This window comes from Carcharodon carcharias, chromosome 18 (assembly GCF_017639515.1).
Source record: "Carcharodon carcharias isolate sCarCar2 chromosome 18, sCarCar2.pri, whole genome shotgun sequence".
In the NCBI taxonomy this organism is placed as follows: domain Eukaryota; kingdom Metazoa; phylum Chordata; class Chondrichthyes; order Lamniformes; family Lamnidae; genus Carcharodon; species Carcharodon carcharias.
Window position 1 is genome coordinate 96,766,656 of NC_054484.1, and position 12,992 is coordinate 96,779,647.

At 43.2% G+C, this 12,992-nt stretch overlaps 1 protein-coding gene across 6 annotated transcripts in view; it reads left to right on the forward strand.

Annotated features, from left to right (window-relative positions):
- The window catches only part of fndc3a (fibronectin type III domain containing 3A), a 249,305-nt gene that overhangs the window by 207,193 nt on the left and 29,120 nt on the right, over nt 1-12,992 (forward strand). For all 6 annotated transcript variants that reach the window (XM_041211953.1, XM_041211951.1, XM_041211954.1 and 3 more), the window contains 2 exons: nt 2,568-2,654; nt 10,239-10,377. In XM_041211953.1, coding sequence (XP_041067887.1) covers nt 2,568-2,654; nt 10,239-10,377 — 226 coding nt within the window. The remainder of the gene's footprint in view (nt 1-2,567; nt 2,655-10,238; nt 10,378-12,992) is intronic.

Consider the following 12,992-nt stretch of genomic DNA (forward strand, 5'->3'; position numbering starts at 1 on the left):
AATAGATGAGACATAACAAGAACTGGATTGTAAATAAAAACAAAACAAAAAACTGCAGATGCTGGAAATCCAAAACAAAACCAGAATATACCTGGAAAAACTCAGCAGATCTGGCAGCATCGGCAGAGAAGAATAAAGTTGACGTTTCAAGTCCTCATGACCCTTCAACAGAACTGAGTAAAATTAGGAGAGGGTGAAATATAAGCTGGTTTAAGGTGGGGGGGGGTGGGGGGGGGAGGTTGGAGGGAGAGAAGTCGGTGGGGAGTGGATGGTTGAAGGGACAAGCAAGCAGTAATAGGAGCAGATAATCAAAAGATGTCACAGACAAAAGAACAAAGAGGTGTTGAAGGTGGTGATATTATCTAAGAGAATGTGGATGGCAGGACACACAAGGTACAGCTCTAATGGGGGTGGGTGAAATAAGACTAACAGGGCAAATAGATTTAAAAATAATGGAAATAGGTGGGAAAAGAAAAATCTATATAAATTATTGGAAAAGACAAAAGGGAGGGGGAAGAAACGGAAAGGGGGTGGGGATGGAGGAGGAGGGAGTTCAAGATCTAAAGTTATTGAATTCAATATTCAGTCCGGAAGGCTGTAAAGTGCCTAGTCGGAAGATGAGGTGCTGTTCCTCCAGTTTGCGTTGAGCTTCACTGGAACAATGCAGCAAGCCAAGGACAAACATGTGGGCAAGAGAGCAGGGTGGAGTGTTAAAATGGCAAGCGACAGGGAGGTTTGGGTCATTCTTGCGGACAGACCGCAGGTGTTCTGCAAAGCGGTCGCCCAGTTTGCGTTTGGTCTCTCCAATGTAGAGGAGACTGCATCAGGAGCAACGAATGCAGTAGACTAAGTTGGGGGAAATGCAAGTGAAATGCTGCTTCACTTGAAAGGAGTGTTTGGGCCCTTGGACGGTGAGGAGAGAGGAAGTGAAGGGGCAGGTATTGCATCTTTTGTGTATGCATGGGGAGGTGCCGTAGGTGGGGGTTGAGGAGTAGGGGGTGATGGAGGAGTGGACCAGGGTGTCCCGGAGGGAATGATCCCTACGGAATGCCGCCGGGGGGGTGGCGTGAAGGGAAGATGTATTTGGTGGTGGCATCATGCTGGAGTTGGCGGAGGATGATCCTTTGAATGGGGAGGCTGGTGGGGTGATAAGTGAGAACAAGGGGGACGCTATCATGTTTCTGGGAGGGAGGAGAAGGCGTGAGGGCGGATACCCGGGAGATGGGCCGGACACGGTTGAGGGCCCTGTCAACGACCATGGGTGGAAAACCTCGGTTAAGGAAGGAGGACATGTCAGAGGAACTGTTCATCAGAACAGATGCGACAGAGGCGAAGGAACTGAGAGAATGGGATGGAGTCCTTACAGGAAGCGGGGTGTGAGGAGCTGTAGTCGAGGTAGCTGTGGGAGTCGGTAAGCTTGTAATGGACAGTCTATCACCAGAAATTGAGACAGAGAGGTCAAGGAAGGGAAGTGTCAGAGATGGACCATGTGAAAATGATGGAGGGGTGGAGATTGGAAGCAAAATTAATAAAATTTTTCCATGTCCCGACGAGAGCATGAAGCAGCACCGAAGTAATCATCGATGTACCGGAGAAAGAGTTGTGGAAGGGGGCTCTAGCAGGACTGAGACAAGGAATGTTCCACATACCCCATAAAGAGACAGGCATAGCTGGGGCCCATGCAGGTACCCATAGCTGCACCTTTTATTTGGAGGAAGTGAGAGGAGTTAAAGGAGAAATTGTTCAGTGTGAGAACAATTTCAGCCAGATGGAGGAGAGTAGTGGTGGATGGGGACTGTTTGGGCCTCTGTTCGAGGAAGAAGCTAAGGGCCCTCAGACCATCCTGGTGGGGGATGGAGGTATAGAGGGATTGGACGTCCATGGTGAAGAGGAAGCGGTTGGGGCCAGGGAACTGGAAATTGTTGATGTGACGTAAGGTGTCAGAGGAATCACGGATGTAGGTGGGAAGGGAGTGGATAAGGGGAGAGAGAAGGGAGTCAAGATAACGAGAAATGAGTTCCGTGGGGCAGGAACAGACTGACACAATCGGTCTGCCGGGACAGTCCTGTTTGTGGATTTTGGGTAGGAGGTAGAAGTGGGCCATCCAAGGTTGGGCGACTATCAGGTTGGAAGCTGGATTGTATTGTATTGTGAAATTAGTCCCATTGGAAAAGATTCTGCCAAAGTAAATGGAAGCTGTGCAGTATTTGTCTTGGGAGTGCATGAAGATGACACTGGGTGGTAAGAGTGGTTAATTACCAGTTGCTTCTTCTTGTGCACAAAATTCACCCCATTCCCCCCATATCAAATCCAAAGAATAATCCCACTTGGGATAGAGAGCAATGATAGATTCACCTTTGTTTTATAGTATCCTGCTAAAAAGCTACCTGGTATTTCATGAACTATTTCCTAACCAGAAGTACATTTAGAAAACAATCTTCAAACTAATGCTGATAATGTTGCCAAAATACAGCATAAATTTTTAGAATAGAGATTTGAAAATTTTAAAGGAACTGGCTTTTATTTCTCTCAAACTATCATGATTCTATGTAAACTTTTACCTTTAGGGATATGGGTTTAAGCCAAAATATGATGGCGAGGATCTTGCGTGTACAGTAAAAAACCTTAGAAGAAGCAGTACGTATAAATTTAGGGTAAGTATGTTGGGAAAGTTTGTTATGTTAGTTGATTATAAGAGGCTTATGATACTAACTGATGAGGGTAACTGAAAACCATACCAGTAAGCAGTGTATAGTTATGATGAAATACTAAATGATGCCATTGAATGTAGGGCATCCTTGTTGACTGTTTAAGAAATATTTATAATGGAAACAGCTGAAACCAATTTGTTGTTTAACAAATTGAATGTAGTTCATAAAAATAATTATATGAACTAAGACCTGAATAGCTGTCCTAGAACATCCATTTTTGTGAAGAACTTAACACATTTGCCATGTTAAGTCAAACACATGTGACAACACATCTCCTTCAATTCTTCTACCATCAGAACTGTAGTCATCTTATGGGGCCTCAACTCTACTTTCCTGTTTACTCCCTATACCCTTTGACTCCCTCGACAATCAAAAATCTAACTAACTCAGCCTTAAAAATATTCAGTGACGCTGTCTTCACTGCCCTCTGGGGAAGAGAATTCCACAGTCTAACGACCCTCAGAGAAAAAAATATCTCCTCGTTTCTTTCTTAAATGGGAGACCCCTTATTTTTAACTGTGTCCCCTAGTTTTAGTCTCTCCAATTCATCCCAGGAATTAGTCGAGTGAATTTTCTCTAAGCTGCTTCTAATGCAAGTAAGGAGACCAAAACTATACAGCACTCCAGATGTGGTCTCTCCATAGAGACTGTACAACTGTAGCGAAACTTCCCTATTTTTATATTCCATTTTATATTCCAGTAAACAACAACATACCATTTGCTTTCCTAATCGCTTGCTGTATCTGATTCATGTACAGGACCCCCAGATCCCTCTACCACCAAGTTCTGCAAGCTCTCTCCTTTTAAATAGTACATAGCTTTTCTATTCTTTCTGCCAAAGTGGGCGAGTTCACATTTCCCCACATTATACTGCAGCTGCCAAATTTTTGCCCATTCACTTCACCTATCTATATCCCTTTGCAAACTCCTTATGTCTTCACAACTTACTCTCCTACCTGTCTTTGTGTCATCAGCAAGTTTAACTTCCATACATTTGGTCCCTTCATTCAAGTCATTGATGTAGATTGTAAATAGTTGCAGGCCCAGCACTGATCCCTGTGGCACTTCATTAGTTTACCAAACCAAAAAAGACCTATTTATCTCTACACTCTGCTTCCTGTTAGCTAACCAAACCTTTACCCATGCTCATATGTTATCCCCAACATCGTAAGCTCTTATTTTGTGCAGTAACCTTTTATGTGGCACCTTATCAAAAGCCTTTTGGAAATCCAGGTACACCGCATGTTCCCCTTTATCCACATTGCTTGTTACTTCCTCAAATAACTCTAATAAATTAGTCAAACATGATTTCCTTTTCGCAAAAACATGTTGACTCTACCTGATTAAATTTAGATTTTCTAAGTGCCCTGTTTTAACCTCCTCAATAATATATTCTAGCATTTTCCCTGTGACAGATGTTAGCTAACAGGCCTGTAGTCTCCTGCTTTCTGTCTCCCTCCTTTTTTGAATAGAGGAGTCACATTCGCTGTTTTACAATCTGATGGGACCTTTCCAGAATCAAGGGAATTTTGGAAAATTACAACCAGTGCTACTATCTCAGCAGCCACTTATTTTAAGACCCAAGCATACAGGCCATCAGATGCTGGGGACTTGTCAGCCTTTAGTTCTTTCTTCTACAGGAGAAGACAGGCACAAAATATCTGTTCACCGCTTCCATTATTTCCCATTATCCTCCAGACTCTATCTCTAGAGGACCAATGCTCACTTTGGTTACTCCCTTTCCTTTTTCAATATTTGTAGAAACTCTTACTATCTGTTTATCTAATTCTAGTTAGCTTTCTGTCATACTCTAATTTATCTCTTTTTTTAGTCATTCTTTGCTCATTTTTAAATTCTGTCCAATCTTCAGACCTACACTAATCTTTGTAGAATTATATACTTTTCCTTTTGCTTTTATATCATCTTTTACTTCCTTAGTTATCCATAGATGGTGCAGCTTTCTCCTAGAGTCATTCTTTCTCACTGGAATACCCCTTCGCTGAGTGTTATGACAAAATGTCTCCTGAAATGTCTGCCATTACACCTCTTAATGTCCTATACTTTAACCTAATTTCCCAGTTTATTTTAGCCAGCTCTGTCCTTATACTCTTGTAATTGCCTTTATTTAAGTTTAAAATACTAGTTTTAGACCAACACTAATCACTCTCAAACTGAATGCAAAATTCAATCATGTTATGATCACTGCTACCAAGAGGCTCCTTTTGCTATGGGAACATAGGAACGGGACAAAGCCATTCAGCCCATTAAGCCTGCTTCGCCATTCAATACGATCATGGCTGATCGAACATTTCAGTGCCTTTTACCCACACTATTTCCATAATCCTTTATTTTGTTGTTAATTAGAAATCTATCAATCTCTACCTTAAACATACGCGATGACTGAGCTTCCACGGCCCTCTGAGATAAAGAATTCCAAAGGTTCACAACCCTCTGAGTAAAGAAATTTCTCCTCATCTTGGTTCTAAGCGGTTTCCCCCTTATTTTGAAACTGTGTTCCCTGGTTCTAGCCTCCTCAACCAGGGGAAACATCTTACCTGCATCTATCCTATCTATTCCTTTAAGTATTTTGTAGATTTCAATGAGATCACCTCTCATTCTTCGAAACTGTAGAGAATATGGGCCCAGTTTCCCCAATCTCTCTTCATAAGACAGTTCCGCCATCCCTGGAACGAGTCTGGTGAGCCTTCGTTGCATTCCCTCTGCGGCAATAATATCCTTTCTGAGGTAAGGGGATCAAAACTGCACACAGTACTCCAGGCGCAGCCTAACCAAGCTTCTATACAATTGAAGCAAGACTTCACTACTCTTGTACTCAAATCCTTTTGCAATAAAGGCTAACATTCCATTAGCCTGCTGCACCTGCATATTAACTTTCAGTGACTTATGGATAAGGACACCCAGGTCCCTTTGTACATCTACACTTTCTAATCTCTTCCCATTTAGGAAATACTCTTCACATCTGTTCCTTCTGCCAAAGTGGGTAAGTGAATCTGTCCAAATCCTCCTGTAGCTGCTTTGCATCTTCCTCATGACACACGTTCCCACCTAGCTTTGTATCATCTGTGAACTTGAAAATATCCCCACATTTAAATCATTGATATATTTTGTGAACAGCTGCGGCCCAAGTACTGATCCTTGCGGTCACGGCCTGCCAATACGAGAATGAACCATTTATTCCTACTCTTTGTTTTCTGCATGTTCAGTATATTGCCTCCTATCCCATGTGCTTTTATTTTGCTAATCAACCTCCTGTGGAGGACTTTATCAAAAGCCTTCTGAAAATCCATCAACTCTCCTTTATCAATTTTGTTGGTAATATCCTCAAACTCCAACAAGTTTGTCAAACATGATTTCCCATTCGCAAATCCATGCTGACTATGCCCAATCAGATCATTATTATCCAAGTATCCATTTATCACATCATTTATAATAGATTCTAGCATTTTCCCTACTACTGATGTAAGGCTAACAGGTCTGTAGTTCCCTGTTTTCTCTCTCCCTCCCTTCTTAAATAGTGGGGTAACATTTGCGACCTTCCAGTCTTCAGGAACCATTCCAGAATCTGTAGAATTTTGGAAAATGATCACCAGTCCATCCGCTATCACTACAGCAACCTCTTTCAACACTCAGGGATGCAGAATATCAGGTCCCGGGGACATATCAACTTGCAGTCCCATTAATTTCTCCAATACAACAAACTTACTTATACTAATTTCTTTCAACCCCTCATTCTCCCCAGCCCCTTGGATCTCTAAATCTGGGGAGTTCCCTGTATCTTCCTCAGTGAAAACAGACACAAACTCTTGTTCCACGTTACCAGTTCTAGAATAGCCTGCTTTTTGGTTGGCTCTAGGATATGTTGGTCTAAGAAATTGTCCTGAAAATGCTCTATGAGCTCATATTCCAGGCTACCTTTGACAATCTGATTAGTCCAATATATATATGTAGCTTAAAATCACCCATGATTATTACAGTACCTTTCTTACAAACCTCAGTCTTTCTTCCTGAGTATTTCATCCTATGGTGTAGTTACTGATAGGGGACCTATGATCTATGCCCACAAATGACTTCTTATCTTTGCTATTGCTTATCTCCACCCAAACTGATTCTACATCTTGATCGTTAAAACTAAGGTCATCACTTACTATTGTACTAATGTCATCCTTAATTAACAGAGCTACCCCACCACCTTTTCCTAGCTTCCTATTCTTCAGAAATGTCAAGTATCCTTGACTATTCAGGTCCCAGCCTTGGTCACCTTGCAACCATGTTTCTGTAGTGGCTATCAGATGATACATATTTATTTCTATTTAAGCTTGTACTTCATCTGTTTTGTTACAAACGCCACACGCACTCAGGTACAGAGTTTTTATTTCTGTGTTTTTACTACTTTTGCAAACCCTAGCCTTATCTGCTAGTGCACTTTTAAAGTTTGTACTCTCTGACTCTTCTTGCCACACTCTGGTTATCATTGCCCATGTCGTTAGCCTTGTCCTTTGTCTTTTATTTACCACTTCTCTCCTCACTTGATCTCCCACTATTTAGTTTAAAACCATCTCTACAGCCCTAGTTATGTGACTCACCAGAACACCAGTCCTACCATGATCAGTTGCCATCAGTACAGCCCCACTTTACCCAGTACTGGTGCCAGTCACCCCGAACCAAAATCCATTTCTCCACGGTGCCACGGTCAGTTCGTTCATCCATGCTACAGCCCCTGCTCTCATACATACGAGTTGCAAGAACCTTGAACCTATTGGACAAGTGCAAGGGCTGAGGCTCCTCCACTTCTCCCTCCTTGATCCCCTTACCTACCTCGTTTGCAGTCAATCATCACTGTCCTTGACCACTGACCAAATCCACAGAAGCTGGTCTAAGGATTGTGGCTGCCTTCTGGAACAAAGATTCCAGATAACTTCCCCCTACCTGATACATCACAGTGTCTGTAGCTCAGCCTCCAGATGATCGACTTTGAGCCAAAATTCCTCAATCTTTGGACACTTGCTGCAGATGTGGTTGCTTTGGATCATACTGGTGTCCGCCAGGTCCCACATGCTACAATTTCGCTGTTTACATGCTTATTAAAGACTTTTGATTTTCCTTTATGCTGCAGGCTAAACTTCTCTCATGCTCTCTCTTGCTGTTCTTATTCCCTTTGTAAGCCCGCTCAAATACTTTGTATTCAGCTTGGTTCTCTACTGGACTGTGAACCTGACATTTCTTATGAGCCTTTTCTTTCCTGTTTCATTTTAATCTCTATATCTTTAGTCATCTAGAGAGCTCTAGCTTTGGATGTCCAGCTTTTCCCTTTTGTGGGAATGTATTTATTCTGTACACAAACCTTCTCCTCTTTGAAGGCTTCACATTGTTTAATTACTGTTTTGCCTAACAATTTTTGATTCCAATTCACCTAGCCCAGTTCCCTTTTCAACTTGCTGAATTTAACCTCCCTCCAGTTAAGTATTTTTGCGCTTGATTATCACCAGAGATGATTACCTTTGAGGTTCTGCTTTGGTACCCAGCTCCTCATACTGACTATACAGAACTTCTTTCCTTGTCCAGCATATGTCATTGGTATCTATATGGACCACAATAGCCGAATCCTCCTCCTCCCACTGTAAGTTCCTCTCCAGCCCTGAGCACTTTGTCCCAAACCCTGGCACCAGTAAGGCAACACAGCCTCCTGGACTTTCGCTCTCTGCTGCAGAGTAAAGTATCAATCCTCCTCACTATACTGTCCACTACTATGACTCCATTCCTGTTTGCTTACCCTACTTGAATGGCTTCCTGTAGTATGGTACCATGGTCTGCCTGCTCATCCACCTTTCAGACCTCACTTTCATCCAAACAGGTTGTGAGCACTTCAAACCTATTTGGCGATTGCAAAGTCTGAGGCTCCTGCACTGCTTGGTCCCTTTACCTGCTTCAAGCATGATCACATCCTCTTTCCCTCACTACTGACCAAAATAGATGACCCTATTCTAAGAAGTGTGACTGTCTTCTGGGACAAGATGTTCAGGTATTTCTCCCTCTCCCTTATGTTGCGCAGTGTCTGCAGCTCAGCTTCCAGATCAATAATCCTGATCCGGAATTCCTCTAGCTGCTTACACTTTCTGCAGACCTTTTTGTCCTGGATCACCTTGGCGTCCAAAAGTCCCACATTTCACAGCTGCAACATAACACCTGTCACGCCATTGTTACTTGCGTTATTTAGTTAATTTAATTTAATTACTTCCTTAATTAACTTAAGAGTAATTCCTATGTAAGCTACAATTTACTATGCTTACTAAATGTATCACTGACAACTAGAAATTATGTTTCTTAACGACACAGGTCTGTGTTTTAGGTGTTTATTTTAATTTTAAAGTTTTAGCTCTTTTCTATTTATAGATCTACCTTAACTCCCATGTCCTAAACTGGCTATTAACACACTGTCCCTAGCACTAAGCACTTACCGGCCAATCAACTTACTATCAACCTAAAAAGGTACAGGTCCAATACAATTTTAAAGCTTCGGAATAGAATAAACTTAACCACTTACTAGATACTCACCAGATACTCACCAAACAGCTAGCTTCTTCTCCAGCTAATCAAATTGCTTCTTTATTGTGTTGTCACCATTTGTTTTCTCACACTGTTTACAATCTTTGGACTGCCTCTCCACTTGTGCTATCTTCAATCTCCCGTCTGTCTCTCCACTCGTGCTATCCTCAATCTCCTGACTGTGTCTCCACTCACTTTCTTCAATCTCCTGACTCTCCACTCGTGCTATTTTCATTCTCCTGACTGCGTCTCCACTCGCGCTATCTTCAATCTCCCGACTGCCTCGCCACTCTCGCTATCTTCAATCTCCTGACTGCCTTTCCACTCGTGTTATCTTCAATCTCCCGACTGCCTCTCCATTTGCACTGTTTTCAATCTCCCAACTGCCTCTCCACTTGAGCTATCTTCAATCTCCCGACTGCCTCGCCACTCTCGCTATCTTCAATCTCCTGACTGCCTTTCCACTCGCATTGTCTTCAATCTCCTGACTGCCTCTCCACTCGTGTTATCTTCAATCTCCCGACTGCCTCTCCACTCGTGTTATCTTCAATCTCCCGACTGCCTCTCCACTCGTGTTATCTTCAATCTCCCAACTGCCTCTCCACTCGTGCTGTTTTCAATCTCCTGACTGCCTCTTCTCTCGCGTTGTTTTCAATCTCCCAACCGCCTCTCCTTTCATGCTGTTTTCAATCTCCTGATTAATTTTAAAGATGCGCTGAGGGACATTTACTACTTTGGTTGCTTCCTGCACATTCACATTTCAACATACAGGTGACCTATTGTGTACCTAGAGTGAAAATCCAAGAGAATATTTAATCCAGTATTTAATAAAAACAAAAACCAAAATGATCTGTGTGAAATAACATAAGTGAGAACAATCTCAAATGAAATGTCCCTTCTTGTGGCTAATTAAATATCAGGCTTTGTGTCCATGGTCACTTTATGGACTGTTTTATATTACAGGTAATTGCATACAATTCTGAAGGGAAGAGCAACCCTGGTGAAGTAATGGAGTTTGCCACCTATCCAGACAAGCCTGGATCACCAACTAAACCTTCAGTGAAGGGGAAAGTTCATGCTCACAATTTTAAAATAACATGGGGTATGATGTTTACTCAGATTAACTATAAGTCCATAACTGATTTCATGAGATACAGTGGAACCTTGAATGTCCACCATAACGGAATGGACCCTCATGGTGGGTAATGGACTCTCCAAATTGGACTGATCTGTACCATTAATGCAATGTTTCTCCATCTCCACCAGCCTTAGTCCTTTGCTGTCACACTACCTTATCATGCTTTGCTTCTACCAGCAAGTCAAAGCACTGTAACAATTGATCTATTGGCTGTCTCAACACTTTCCCCTTACACTAGCCTGTAACTCTATCATTGGCCTGTTATGGGCCCAAGCAGACTGACCAAAATGCTCTGCTGAACCCCTCTGCAACTTCACAAATGAATGCTGATCACAGTAGGTGCATGCAGTAGTCTCATCATAAGCCAACATTGGAATCACTCTGGGGAACTGTAGGCTTTAAAGTGAGTGTGGAGCTTGCCTATTTAAATGTACTAACGAACAGCAAAAACTTTTACAATGTAACACCAGATAGTATTGCCCTCAATAAACACTGACACTGTTGTGAAGTGTTAGTTACACCTCATTAGGTTTAATGAAGTCTTTGTGGTCTTTAGCAGATTAACAGTGCCTTAATAATTACTAGAATTGTTTGCAATCACAGCAAAAAGGGTACAAGCTAGGAGCTGTCCCCATGCTTAGGCCTGCGTGCTGCTTTGTCTAACACCACACTGACCACTAGGTGCAGGTCATGTGATGTCCTCTGTTCCTGTGACTAGCATAAGGTTTAGTGGTACATTGACCTCTACTCTTCATTGTCAGCCATGGATGGCTGCTGCCAGATTCCAGCATCTCTAGTGGCTTTGGCATGCTGGGAGTTACAGCGTATGCGTAGCGGTTGCAGTGTTGACCTGCTGTACCGTCATCTGGACCGGAGGTAGAGGCTCCTCAGATTGCTGATCACTCTTTGTCACCTCTTCCATCAGAGGCGTTGTGGTTATCTCCTGGGTTGTTGGCTGGTCTGAACATTGAGGGTTTTCTGGGATCTGTAACAAGAATGGGCAAACCTGCTCCGCAAAGAGAGAAGACAGTTCAGAGCTCTTTTTTATTCATTTATGGGAAGTGAGCATCGCTGGCTAGGCCAGCATTTACTGCCTGACCCTAATTGCCCTTGAGAAAGTGGTGGTGAGCTGCATTCTTGAACCATTTCAGTCCATGTGGTGTAGGTACACCCACAATGCTATTAGGGAGGGAGTTCCAGGATTTTGACCCAGCGACAGTGAAGAAATGGCGATATAGTTCCAAATCAGGATGGTGAGTGGCTTGGAGGGGAACATCAGGTGGTGATGTTCCCATTTGTCTGCTGCCCTCGTCCTTCTCGGTACTGGTCATGGGTTTGGAAGGTGCTGCCTAAGGAACCTTGGTGAGTTTCTGCAGTGTATCTCGTAGATGGTACACACTGCTGCCACTGTGCATCGGTGGTGGAGGGAGTGAATGTTTGTGGATGTGGTGCCAATCAAGTGGGCTGCTTTGTCCTGGATGGTGTCAAGCTTCTTGGGTGTTGTTGGAGCTGCACTCACCCAGGCAGGTGGGGAGTATTCCATCACACTCCTGATTTGTGCTTTGTAGATGATGGACAGGCTTTCGAGAGTCAAGAGGTGAGTTACTCACTGCAGGATTCCTAGCCTCTGACCTGCTCTTGTAGCCACAGTATTTATATGGCTCATCCAGTTCAGTTTCTAGTCAGTGGTAACGCCCAGGATGTTGATAGTGGGGAATTCAGTGATGGTAATGCCGTTGAAAGTCAAAGGGCAATGGTTAGATTCTCTCTCGTTGGAGATGGTCAATGCTTGACACTTGTGTAGTTTGAATGTTACTTGCCACTTGTCAGCCCAAGACTGAATATTGCCCAGTTCTTGCTGCATTTAGACATAGACTGCTTCAGTATCTAAGGGGTTGCAAATGGTGCTGAACATTGTGCATCTCCACTCCTGACCTGTGATGGGGGAAAGGTTGTTGATGAAGCGGCTCAAGATGGTTAGGCCTAGGACACTAGCCTGAGGAACTCCTGCAGTGGTGTCCCAGAGCTGAGATGATTGACCTCCAACAACCACAACCATCTTCCTTTGTGCTAGTTATGACTCCAACCAGTGGAGAGTTTTCCCCCTGATTTCCATTGACTCCAATTTTGCTAGGGTTCTTTGATGCCACACTTGGTCAAATGCTGCCTTGATTTCAAGGGCTATCTCTCTCACTTCACCTCTGGAATTCAGTTCTTTTGTCCTCTTTGGACCAAAGCTGTATGTTATTGAGGGTGGGGACATTTGAGGAGCCTCCTTATCCAGTGAGTTGTTTAATTGTCCACCACCATTCAGGACTGGATGTGGCAGGTCTACAGAGCTTAGATCTGATCGGTTGGTTGTAGATTCACTTAGCTCTGTCTCTCATTTGCTCCTTATGCTGTTTGGCACGCAAGTAGTCCTGTGCTTCACCAGGTTGACACTTCATTCTTAGGTATGCCTGGTGCTGCTTCTGTCATGCCCTCCTTCACTCTTCATTGAACCAGTTGATCCCCTGGCTTGGTGGTAATGGTAGAGTGGGGGATATGCTGGGCCATAAGATGACAGATTGTGGTTGGGT